The following is a 12,472-nucleotide window of genomic DNA, read 5'->3' on the forward strand; positions in this document are numbered from 1 at the left end:
TGATGTTTTTTAAAGAAAAACATAGGGAGAAATGCTGTCTTTTACATTGTGGCTTGTTTGGAGTGTAATGTACTGAGCTGTGCTCCTTGCCGCTTCAGTAATGGTGGGCTCTCCAAAGACACTTAGATACATCTAAGTTCCTTAGATACACTTAGGAACATCTGCTTTCGCCTTGTACTTTGGAGTAAAGGTGCAGTTTGGAAATTAATGTATCAATCATCCCTGCATAGCATGGTTTTGCTCTCACTGTAGAGTGATCTCAGATTGTGTGAACTAGATTTGTTTTGGATGAAACGAAACCAAAAGCTGCACTCCAGTTATGCACTCCAGATGCTGGTGGCATTCAGCCTGTGGGAGCAGACTAGATCTAGTTTGAAGTAAAGCCCCCGCAGTGCACGTAATGTGGATACTGGGCCATCTCTACCATCTGTTCTGTTCTACAGATCTGCTTCCACTGAGCTGCACTATTTGATAACATTGGCACAGCTGATAAAGCCACACAACTTTTACAAATTAATTCAAATCTCAAATAGGACCAGTTTAGCAAATGAAAAATCATGTTCTTAATGATTTTCGAGACGTGATCAGATCTCATGTGCAGTTAGTCCAATATTCTCTCTCCAACCATAGCTAGTACTAGATGTTACAGAGGAGAGTGCAAGAAATCTTGCTGTGGAAAGAAAGTTGATTAGCCTGCCTGGGAAAGTTCATCTAACCCTGAAGTGAAGAGTTAGAGATCTTGAATTCTGAAACATGAGGGTTTCTGCCTCTTCTGAAATCATCCTCAAGACTGGATGTACTTGTTACTGGTATAATGGTCATTTTTAGGAGGCTTCACAGAGAGTTTGGTGCATTGAACAGATCCAGGTCAACACTGTTCTGAGGTTTGGCTATTGCTTTAAAGAATATGAAAGCAAAGAATTGTTCTTGACATAAAACTGTGAGTAGCTCCCTGTTTCATGTTTAATAAGTTAGGAATCTAGTCTACTAGAGAAATTTATTTACTTCCTCCTGAGACCGCAAGTTCTCCCTCCCTGGCTGGGCTTGTCATAGTGCTCAGTGAAATACTGAAAGGCTGCACAGTTGCAGCTCTGTTGGTTGCTTTGTTTTGCTCTGGCAGTGATGCCAGGCAAAATTTACAGTTTGTAATTCATGGACTAACTGTTTTTATTAATGAGGATGAGTTCTGAGTCTGTTCATAACTGTTTTCCTGTTGTTTGCAGGGGACAGATTGTATGCTGTGCTTGTTCTCTGAGCTGCCCTGTGATCATTATAGCTGTGGGCAGGGTCATTTAAGCCAGCTGCACTGGACTAACTCTCTGCTCTGTGAAATGAGCCATTGTTCTGGATCCCATTAGCTTGTTTATTTCTGCTGTGCCTTGGGTGGGATGGTCTGCTTGGGAGACCTTTAACTGAGCATCAGGGAGTATTGCACAGTCAAATGATTTGGAGATAGGAAAGTATTTTTAATAATGCTTAACACTGCTGCTTGAATCCTTGGGCAAGGCCATTTGGGAATGCATAAAAATTTGGTGAGGCAGGTGATGGCAGGGGCAGTAGCATTTAGTGAAGCTTCATGGGTTAGGCTGGCTAACCTGGAGGTGGGCAAAGGTTCAGCTCAAACTTGTATCCACTGCTTATGAACTTGCTGTCTGAGTCTTCTAAGCACAAGTTTTCTGCTATGATTACACTGAGCTTTCTAGGGAGCCCATGCTGGAGTGGATGTATTGCCTTGTAGCATCTCTCCCAGTCTTCTCCAGTAGTAATTGTTTCTTCTGGTTCCATTAATCCACACCTGTCACTGTGGGTAGCAAACATAATCAAAGTTAACCATTTCTTATTTTGGGGAAAAGAGTTCAGACCCTGAGTTTTTCCAGAATGAGGAAATCTGGTTCTGCGACTCTGTCTGCTTAAGCCCTGCAAGGGTAGCAAAATGTTTCTTGATCAAACCCAAGTAGTCTTGAAGCTTCTGTCATACAGCTGCCCTGCCACACCCCAACTCTGCGATTGCAAAACCCCTTCCCTGTCTTGGCTTGCAACACCCCTTGCTATTTCAGTACAAGCTCTACATTCTTTTTGCTGGTTCATGGCATGCAGCCGCTTCTGCTGTATCCTTCAGACCCAACTTAAAGCCCCTCCTCTAGTCAATTCCCTTTCCAATCTATGTTTATATGTATCTTCTCAAATAAAGTCTCTGCTACTCAGTGTGATTCATAACTAAGGCATATTTCTACAAATAGACTAGTACCTTAATTCACCTGTGGTTTATCTATAGAGCAAAGTGGTGGTACCAAATGCTAACAAATGTTTTCCTCATTTAAACCATCTTGTGTCAGTAACAGTATTGGTGAAGACCTGATAGCACAGACTTTAATGTATTCTGGAAGCTGGAAGACGTGCCAAGATCTGTGGAGTGCTTGCACCTTGCTTAGTGGAACCTGCCTGTGTTTTCTCTGTGGATATTGCTCCTGGTGTCTCCTAAGTCAAGCATGCTGCACTCTGTCCTTCCTTTTCCTGTGGGGATCCACCTTTCATCTCTTTGGTCACATTTTGTGAGGATATGCTGAGAATGATGGTACTGGAGGAACTGAAAGTGTGAAGATTCACTTGCAGAGAATTAAGGTCTCCAGCAGGGATTGGAAAGTGGTAATGCATTTGCAATGGATACACTCTACTGAATTAATTAATTTTCTTTTGGTTTCAGGCACTGGAAAGTGACTATGTCAGTGCACACCTCCATCGCTGGATAGATCTGATTTTTGGTCACAAGCAGCATGGCTCAGCTGCAGTGGAGGCAGTTAACACCTATCACCCTTACTTCTATGGAGACAAGATGGACCTCAACAACGTTAAAGATCCTCTGATTAAGAGCACCATCCTGGGTTTTATCAGCAACTTTGGACAGATACCAAAGCAGGTACCACTTTATCATGAGAGTAGAGCGCATAATTTATTTTGATCTTGTAGGATTTCAACTGGAATGCAAGAATAGAAACTTAAATCAGAGACTTTTTTAATTTAAATCTGCTGAAAGATGGGCTATAGACTTCTCCATATTGTGTACTACATCAGTATGCACCCACATACATCTGTGTGATTCCACTTTCTAATCATTCTGTTCCTGTTGTATGCCATACAGCTGTGGCATCAAATCTGAGTTCTGCTCCTTCAGTACAGTCACATGAGAAACCACTAGTCTGGGAATGGGTACAGTCAAATAACAGCAGCTCAAAGTCTCACCTATACTTTTCTCTCTTTTGCTGAATTGCTGGGATTAGCTTCCTATCTCTGTTAGGAAGGGATGTAGTCTGGTGAAAATGTAGTAAGGGTAAAATTTTAATGTAATGAAGAGGTTCATGTATGACAGTCCTGGAGTCTATGATTAAGGATTTAAACAGATGTCTCTCCTGCATGATCTGGCAAATAGAGATTCATTTTTCAATGCCATTCCTTTGTTCTAGCTCTTCACGAAACCACATCCAAAAAAGGAAAAGTTCATCAGGAAGAGAGACTGTGCTGTCCCTTCACTCAAGTGGAATTCTTCCGCCTCTTATGAGCAGCCTGCAAAATCTGAAGCTGTCACCAGTTACAATAAAAGGTGCTGCAGGGGCTGTGCTCCATTTTCTGAGCTCATAAGTGCAGAATTCTTGGATGGGGTGAATCTGGATTTTCAAGAGCACAAAAATAGTCACACAGCTTTGTATGATTGGTCCCTCTGCCAATTGTTGTTTGTGTATGTGTGTATTGTGCGTGGGCATTGAAAACACTCAAATACTCAGGAGAAATCTTGAAACTTCTGTTGTAGAGTTCAGAACAGATTTTTTTTTTTATAAAACACCTGAATCTTTTCTCTCTTCTACATTCTGAATATGTTAAATTGAAACATAAAGCTCACCGTTTTCAATTCTCATTCTCTCTTTTTACATTCAACAGCAAAGTAAATACTGTCTGTCTTTCTCCACTTCTCAATCTTCAAATCTTTTCTTTTTCTTCATTTTTTTCTTAGTCTGTTACTTTTCTTACCTTGAAGAAGTCTGGAAAATTTCAGTGTGTCTACTCTTTCATCCCACGGTGGTGTTCTTTACATCACACATCTTTGTGGGGACAGTGAGCTCCCATAGCTGTACAACAGAGGCTGTTGGTGACATGCCAGGCACCCTATGTAGCGCATGGCATAAGGCAGTCTGCCAATGAAAAGGAGCTTAACGACACTTCTCTAAACCCCTTCCTTTGGAGCACGTCACTCCCTCTGCATGGATTTATGTGGTCCGTTGGAGAGGAGTGTTTCCATTATTCTGTCTGGAATCTCAGTTGTAGAGTGCAATTCTGTCTGTGGGCCTGGCCACAGCACTGAGCCCAGTTGTGGGACTTGCCAGCCTCACCACACAAGCTGTTCAAGGAGGAAAGGTGACATAAGTGCTTGAAAAACAATAGAATTAAATATGTTCTTTGTCTTGTCAGACTATCCCAAGGGAGCTATTGGGCACATTGTTCATACTGAGAAAGGAATTCTGGCTGTTGAAAAAAACAAAGTTTTGATTCCTCCTCTTTGGAACAAAACATTCTGCTGGGGATTTGAGGACTTCACCTGCTGCTTTGGCAACTATGGGTCTGAGAAGGTAAATAACAAAAAGTCTAAGCATTCGAGAAGTGAATGATATGTGTGGTCTTTGGCTGTTGGGGAGCTGATTTTAGAAGATGCTGTACAGGACTTTCACAGTCAAGCTTCTTGAGGAATCTCAAGTTGGATATCCCAACAGAGCACAAAGTCATTCTACACCGCTGAAAAATGTGGCATTTCCCCTCTAAATAATCTCAAGTTTTCCTTCCAGTGACTGTGTTGTCCATCAAAATGAAGGAGAAACCCCATTTCATAGGTCGTAAGGACAATACAAGGTCTCCTGGCCACTGATTAGAAATTTCATTGTGCAGAACTTTCTGCTGGAATTAAGATAGGACCATCTGTCAATTCCCCTCTGGCTCCCAAGCTTAGCCCAGTGCATTCATTCAAAATAATAATGTCTTCTATTCTACAAAGTTAATACTCTTACTTCTTTGCTGATAAAAATCAACGGTCTATGTCATTACACTGCTTGTTAGGGCACTTGACAGATCCAGTTTCTTTCTCTACCACAAACACACTGATTTTTGGATGTGTTTGGGACAATATTATGACACGCAAAGACACCTGAGTTAGCTTGGGTACCAAAATAGCAGAATATGTCATTCAGCAAGATACTGACTTGGGTATTTGTGCAAGCCGCATCATTATATTTTTACAGACATACCCACAGTCAATGGAAGTGAAAAAGCCATAAGATGTATTTTACTTTCTACTCCCTGTATAAAATTATTGAGAGTTTTCTCCATTGATTTCAATTAAAATCGGTGCTTAGCAATTCATAGTGCTGCTGTAGGCATAAATTATTTGTTTTGTCTCTTCAAAAGTCAGGGTGTCATTGAGCCTAGTAACACTGAGCCTAGTGAGTGTGATTACACACTCACTATGAGAAGTAGTTGGGAGTCCAACTTGGGTTCTCTCCGGGTCAACAGTGCCTCTGAACATGAGCTTAAAAGAAATATTTGCCCTCATTGTAAGTAGGTAAAGGTTTGTTCTCTCTGTGGTATGGTATTTGTAGCTGTGCCATCCAGCTCCACCAGAATCATTAGTGCCATAGTGTTGTCCCCGTTGTGTGGGAGAGAGCTAATGCAGAATGTGAGCAGAAGGATGTTTGTGCTATAATTGTAGCAATGTGTAATAGACCTGACCTTGGTTTAGGCTGGTTTTGGTGTTGCTAACAGCTGTTGGCACAGAATGGAATTTAGTGCTTTGGCTTTTGGCTTTTCAATCTAAGTAAGAGGAGGATTGCAGAGCCTGGCACTAACTCTGTTAGTGCCGTCACAGTGGCCGTCACAGCCTGAGCTTTCTTTTTAATCTACATTGAATGCTTGCATTCTGTCACTATATGGTGGCAGAATGAACTTGCCTGAAGTTCTGTAGGAAGTCTGTGGCACAAGAGGGATTGGGACTCAGGTCTCCTAAGACATAAGACACTGACCTTTGTCCAGCCTTCCTGTTTGGCCCCTGGAGGATGGCACAGCTGCATGCAGCCACAGCCTGTGCATGTACATAGTATGTAGCTGTGCTGTGAGTATAGACTGGTTAAGATGAGCTTTTCTTTCCTGGATTTGAAGAAATGGAGGCTCGGTTCTGAAAATTAAATCTGCCATTTGGTATTAATAAATGCATGGTATCACCAGATAAGCATTTGACTTAAAGCTGCTTTCTTGTACAGAACGTGACTACATTTGAGTGCATGGCAGACTGGGGAAAGTGCCTCTGCGCTGTGTGTCCTTCAGCAACTACTGTAATCACATCTGGAACAAGCTCAGTTGTGTGTGTCTGGGAATTTTCCTTGATCAAGGACAAAGTGAAATGTCTAAACTTGAGACAGGTCAGTACTGTGGCTCTTTGCTATAGGAACTGAATGAAAACCGAAAAATTAGTTTCTTTCTCTCAGATGACTGGCAGAATCTTTGGTGAATCAAGAAGGCAGAAAAAAACCAATAATCAGCAGTATCATGTGACAGCCTGTTATCAGGTCAGGAGCTGATAATATGCCTTATACCCACAGCTTATAGTTATGAACTCTACTTGTTTTTTTTTTTCCCCCCCTTTGGTAGCATTTCCAAAGTTTATCATCATCAAAGAAACAGTGAAGATAAGGCATATGCTTTCCTCACTTAAAGTGCAGCCAACCCTTGGATTATTTTCAAAAACCAGTATCACCTGGAGATGCTTATAGTTCTTTTTGGGCTGTTACAGCAATGGACAGGATCTCCAAAACACCCTGTGAACTTAGCTGATGGAGATGAAGGCTCAGCTAGGAAGAGTTCTTGATTCTTTTCTCCCAACCTAAATTCAGAACAGAAAAGGTTTATCTGTCACTCCATGAGGTAGGGATGAATCCAATAAGAGTGATATAGTCCTCATTGTCCAAAGTCCTTTAGTGTTTGTTGATTTGGAGCTTGTCTACAGTCATCAAACAGATGTATAAATGCTGTTTCATTTACAAAAGTGAATTCTCACGCAAGATTTGTGTGGTTCAGCTACGGTGAGTTCTCAGCTTTACAGGTAAAGCTAGAGTACACCTCTATCATATCTGAAAGGCAGCATGGGACCCTTTTTCCTTAAGAAAAACAGACAGAAAATGTTCTGCTACTTTTAGGCAAACTAATAAAGGGTTCACTGATCAGCAAGGTCTCCAAGCATTAGAAGCTTCTTCTGTTCATTTGCTCTGGAGGGATATTCAGACGATATTTCAGTGCTTTCCATACCCTGAGCCAAAACATATTTTATTTGTCATTAAATGATGTGAAAACTTCAGTGTCTGTTGGGAAGCCCAAGAAGTATTTAGATCTTCATTTATCTGAAATTCTTGTGTGTTGAAATTAGGGGGGAAACTGTGTTTAGAGCAGTCTCTCTTCTGAGGTTTATGATGTTTCCTGCATGAGAAGCAGCCAGAAATATGAGACAAAATCTTCAGTGATGACCTTTTAATCTGGCTGGTTATTATTCCAAACCAGGACATGGACATAGAAATGGAAGAAATAGCAGTAGAGAAAAGCATAAGCAGTAATCTTCATCAACATCAAAATGATATCAGTCAGGGGGTCAGTTTGAGTTTCAGGCAACTGTTTGAAGAGGCTGTCTTTTATCTCTAATATAATGCCTTTCTCTTTAAAAATCTAAAATCAGCTTTGCTGATGTGTTCCACTGTGATTAATCTGGTATTACCCAAAGTCCGCAAAGTGGCATGAGATCATGCAATGACAAATTCAGTATTTTTTCCTTCTCTTTGCTAGCAGAGGCTTTTTTTTTTGATGACTGTCTGGCATAGATGTAAATTTGAACTATGGTTCTAAATGTCTTCCAGTGAATTACTTGCTGCTTTCATGTAATTCACTGCTTCATGGTGGCTGCTTTTTCTGCTGAACAAAAAAATTGTATCATCTTTCCTGAGAGAGTGAGCTTTGCTTAAGTAAAGCTGATGTGCTATAAAGTGGATGCTATTCACTTACCAGCTGTCTCATGGGACTGACACATTCTGGTTTGGAATGTAGTAAAGTACAGAAACTATATTTCAGCAGAAAAAGTCACTTTTCCCTCTCTAGCAGGGGCTGCTTCCACAATTTTGTGGAACACTAAAGATTGAGCATAATAGCCTCAGTATTGATCCATGCAATTTACCAGTTCCCTCAGTGTTCACGAGCAGAGCGATCTGTGTGATCCAGCCCCCAGAATTTCTGGGCCAAATGAAACACTAGACTGGGAGAAGCATCTGGCCAAGCTTTGCTGTCTGCCACACAGACCTCTCAGGGAGGTGTTGAATGTAGCTGTGAAGTGTCCGTGTCCATGTCAGCCAGTTAAGCTGGATGGTCAAACTTGGTTTAAGTTTTCATAGACTAAGCATTCACTTCTTTTTTGTCTTTTGATATTTGTGAATTTACTCTGGAGATAGGCCCCACGGTTCTTTCTGCAGATATGCTGCAGGATATTTACTGTTAAGGGAAAACCTGTCAGTCTTTGCAGAACACTAATGAGAAGATGGTAGAGAGCTAAAGGCATGCGACTGTTTTTGCATGAATATGCATTGAGACACTGGTGGATTGAAGCTGAGATTATAACTGGGCTCAGGTCTATCCCTCTCTTCCACATTCAGCTTGTATTTAAAGCACTTCACTGTCAAGTAGGATCTTTCTGACTTAAAAAAAGAAAAAAAGGGTTTTATTAAAACTTGTGCAGGAGCTTATCTTGGTTTGACTTGGCAGTTTGGATGCTGTCACAGTGGGTACGTTTTCCTTCATGCTTTGGAGGAAGGAGAGTTGTTGTGGTTTAACCCCAGCCCGCAACTAAGCCCCACACAGCCACTCACTCACACCCCCCTGGTGAGATGGGGGAGAGAATCAGAAGATTAAAAGTGAGAAAACTCGTGGGTTGAGATAAAGACAGTTTAATAGGTAAAGCAAAAGCCGCACATGCAAGTAAAGCAAAACAAGGAATTCCTTCACTACTTCCCGTCAGCAGGCAGGTGTTCAGCCATCTCCAGGAAAGCAGGGCTCCATCACGCATAATGGTTACTTGGGAAGACAAATGCCATCACTCCAAACATCCCCCCTTCCTTCTTCTTTGCCCAGCTTCATATGCTGAGCATGACGTCATATGGTATGGGATATCCCTTGGGTCAGCCGGGGTCGGCTGCCCCAGCCGTGTCCCCTCCCAGCTTCTTGTGCACCCCCAGCCTCCTCGTTGGTGGGGTGGGGTGAGGAGCAGAAAAGGCCTTGACTGTGTGTAAGCACTGCTCAGCAGTAACGAAAACATCCCTGTGTTATCAACACTGTTTCCAGCACAGATCCAAAACAGAGCCCCACACTAGCTACTCTGAAGAAAATTAACCCTACCCCAGCGAAAACCAGCACAAGAGGAAATTTGGAGCCCTTGAACCTGCCTTGTCCCAGCCCTTTTTGCAGACGTCTTGTGCAGTTCTCGAGCACAGGCACTGGGTTATGCCCAGTCTTTTGTAAAGAGACTGTTCTACAGCCAGTCCAAAGCTATTGCTGAGTCTCTTTTTCCATGCTCAGTTGAGAGTGTTTCTGACCACTGTTGGAGACCTCATTTTGTGCCAGTATTTTTAGTCGACAGTTCTTGTGAATGGAATAAATCATAAGCTGAAAATTCATCCCTTGCAGTTGCAGGTCACCTTCAGTAGTACATAGCCTGCTGCAGCTCCGCTTCTTCACCAGTGGATTAATGTTTGAATGCTGCTGTCCTAGTAACCTTGGCAAGTGGCAGCACATGTTAGACAGCAAGAGTTCAGTCTCACAGTCACACGCTGGAAAAGAGTATGAGATGTGTTTGCAAAAATCATCCGGGACATGTGGCTCTCCTGCTCCATGCTGAACTGAGACAGACCCTGAAGATGTACTAATTATGTCATGTAGAGAAAGCCAGCAGGGAATAGGCATTTACTGTTAAAACCAACATTAGAACTGGTGGGTCTGATTTTTCACAGTAAGGCAGCTAAAAATTGAGCGCGAAAGGCCTTTTAGGAAAGCTGTGAAGGACTTTTTCTCTGTTGCCCTACAGGCTTTACTTTTATTGGTGGTTATGCAGCAGAAATGTATACTGCTGTCACTCGAGAATGCTGCATTAAACAATTGTCATCAGTATACATCTATCCATGATTTTTACCTGTGCTATTAAATTGCCTAAAGTGTAGTCTTTTTTATGAAACTGTTTATGGCTAAGTTAAACTGGACACTCCTTATGTCTCTAGAACCTACAAAACAAAACAAACAAAAAAAAATGATGTTGTATAATAATGAAAGAGAAGGGAATTCATATACAGCTTTATTATCCCCAAATGCTGTTTTTCTTCGTAACTAGAATTGGAAAAATATTAGTACTTGTTTAGAAAAACAGAAAGAAAAAACTGGGAAGGTCATTGAAGTACAACCTGGTAAGTTTTGTTTCAAAATGTTTTTTAAATATTGAGAAATAGTACTTTCCAAGCATAAATTTTACTTAAAATTGCATGGACTGAAGTGAAAAATTATGTTTTGTTGCTGAGCACAAAGCACTGTCGTAGAGTCTGAATTGTATGCCAAGGGTTCTGAGTTAGTGTGCAGCTTGGGGCAAATAATTTAATCTCTTGGAGACTCAACTTTCCTCAACCACGAGTTGAGGACAAGGGTGCTTCTATAAGATCCTTTGGGATTTCCCCCTCATACCTTTTTCAGTTGTCCAAAGAATGACTAGGTTGCTTGTTCTTACTAAGCAAATGACAGTAGGACTGTGGTTCCCTATTAAATCAGCCACCCTCTGCTGTGGTTTATTGGTTGCTTTTTCCCCACCAGGCTTTGTATGGGCACACTCAGGCAGTGACCTGCCTTGCTGCATCTGTGACCTACAGCATCTTCGTGAGTGGATCTGATGACAGAACCTGCATCATTTGGGACCTGAACCAGCTGACGTACATAAACCGGCTTCCTGCCCACGAGGCAAGCCTCTGTTCTGTTGCCATCAACAATTCAACAGTAAGATCTTCATTTATCATCTTTCTTCTGATGTATCCATGAACATTTCATGATAATTTAATGGGTGCTCTTCCCAACATAAAAACATCCTGAGAGTCTGATACATTGATTTTTTTTTTCTTTCTACAGAGATTGCTAATAGTGTTCTTAATGATGAGAGGCGAGCACTAAAAGCAACATCTTAGACTGAGTAGCTAAGTAGAAGCATCTTTGGATGGGTAGATAGCAGGATTAAACAACTTCCAGTTTACAGAGCATGAAGTATTACCCTGGTAGCTCCTGGATTTGCCTCACCCATAACCTTATTGCCTCCATTATTTCATTAATTTCTCCTGACATTCATGCAGCAGAGTCATGTCAGCTGAGACAAGTTAGACCTCAGTCTGCTGCCTCAGCTGACAACTTCCTTACACCTTTGCAGTGACAATGTTGGCTTTACTTTCCCTTCTACTCTCAGGTGCGGGGGGAGGGGCCTCTTGATAGCAGTGGGTATAAGTCTGTTCTGTGCCTGGCCAGGATTGTATGCATGTTTATAGGAAAATATTCTGTATTGGATTTTACTGTAAACACTCTGGATAAGATTTTTTTCCAACCGTCTACCTCCCAAAAATGTTGCTTGCACATTTGTATTTTCTGGCTTTGTTAATATACTAGAGCAGGATTCCAGCTGCTCAGACAATTCAAGGTTGGATCCAGTACCAGAGCTTGTACCAAGAGAGGCAAAATTGAGTTCATAGCAGTAAGAAACCAGGCAGCCATTCTCTACTTAGTCTGTGCAAAAATAGTCATCTCATATCAGAGGTTTATTGACCATGCAGTCTGATGGTTAGTAATTGAGGGTGAGAATTAAGTCGTCTGTTCAGTGCCAGCTCAGCTGCCAGCCCCAGGGGTCCTGGTTAGTGTAAAATGGCCAGTGGCTTCAGCAGGCCAGTTCAGAATACCCTGGTGGTCCCTTACGAAGTCAGCTGAAGCCATGCATTCAGAAATGAGTGGGTGGGCTGGCACAGACCATGGGCTTGAGACCCCAAGAGGATGGAGTCCTCTCCTTTCTATGTACTGGCCTTTTTTGTTGGTAGCTCCTCTTCTGGAGCTGTCCAAAAATGAGATGGTCTGTGCCGGGAACAGTCTGGTAATTGATCCAAGAGCAGTTCTCCAGCTTGTTGGAGTGCGAATGGTTAAACTGATTGGACAATAGTCTGCAGAAAGGTTCATTTAAAAGAGGAAGAACCTTAGGAAAGTATGACTGAAACTTCACGGAAAAAAAGACGAAAGGGGTCCGTATGTGGTGGATGAAAAAATTCTTTTTGACGTTAGCAGAACAGCGTGTTTAATTCTGAAATGTGTTTTTGTTTAAATTTTCTATATATATTTATAT

The 12,472-nt window shown here is 41.8% G+C and overlaps 1 protein-coding gene across 1 annotated transcript; it reads left to right on the forward strand.

Annotated features, from left to right (window-relative positions):
- Positions 1-2,823: 2,823 nt before the first annotated feature.
- On the forward strand, positions 2,824-11,139 carry LOC104081606 (WD repeat- and FYVE domain-containing protein 4-like). The gene is made up of 5 exons (XM_009584422.1): positions 2,824-2,917; positions 3,462-3,598; positions 4,462-4,619; positions 6,297-6,455; positions 10,918-11,139. The coding sequence occupies exons 2-5, from the start codon at positions 3,553-3,555 to the stop codon at positions 11,137-11,139; spliced, it is 585 nt and encodes a 194-aa protein (XP_009582717.1). The 5' UTR covers positions 2,824-2,917; positions 3,462-3,552.
- The last annotated feature ends 1,333 nt before the right edge of the window (positions 11,140-12,472 follow it).

This window comes from Fulmarus glacialis, unplaced genomic scaffold, assembly GCF_000690835.1.
Source record: "Fulmarus glacialis isolate BGI_N327 unplaced genomic scaffold, ASM69083v1 scaffold45238, whole genome shotgun sequence".
Lineage (NCBI taxonomy): Eukaryota > Metazoa > Chordata > Aves > Procellariiformes > Procellariidae > Fulmarus > Fulmarus glacialis.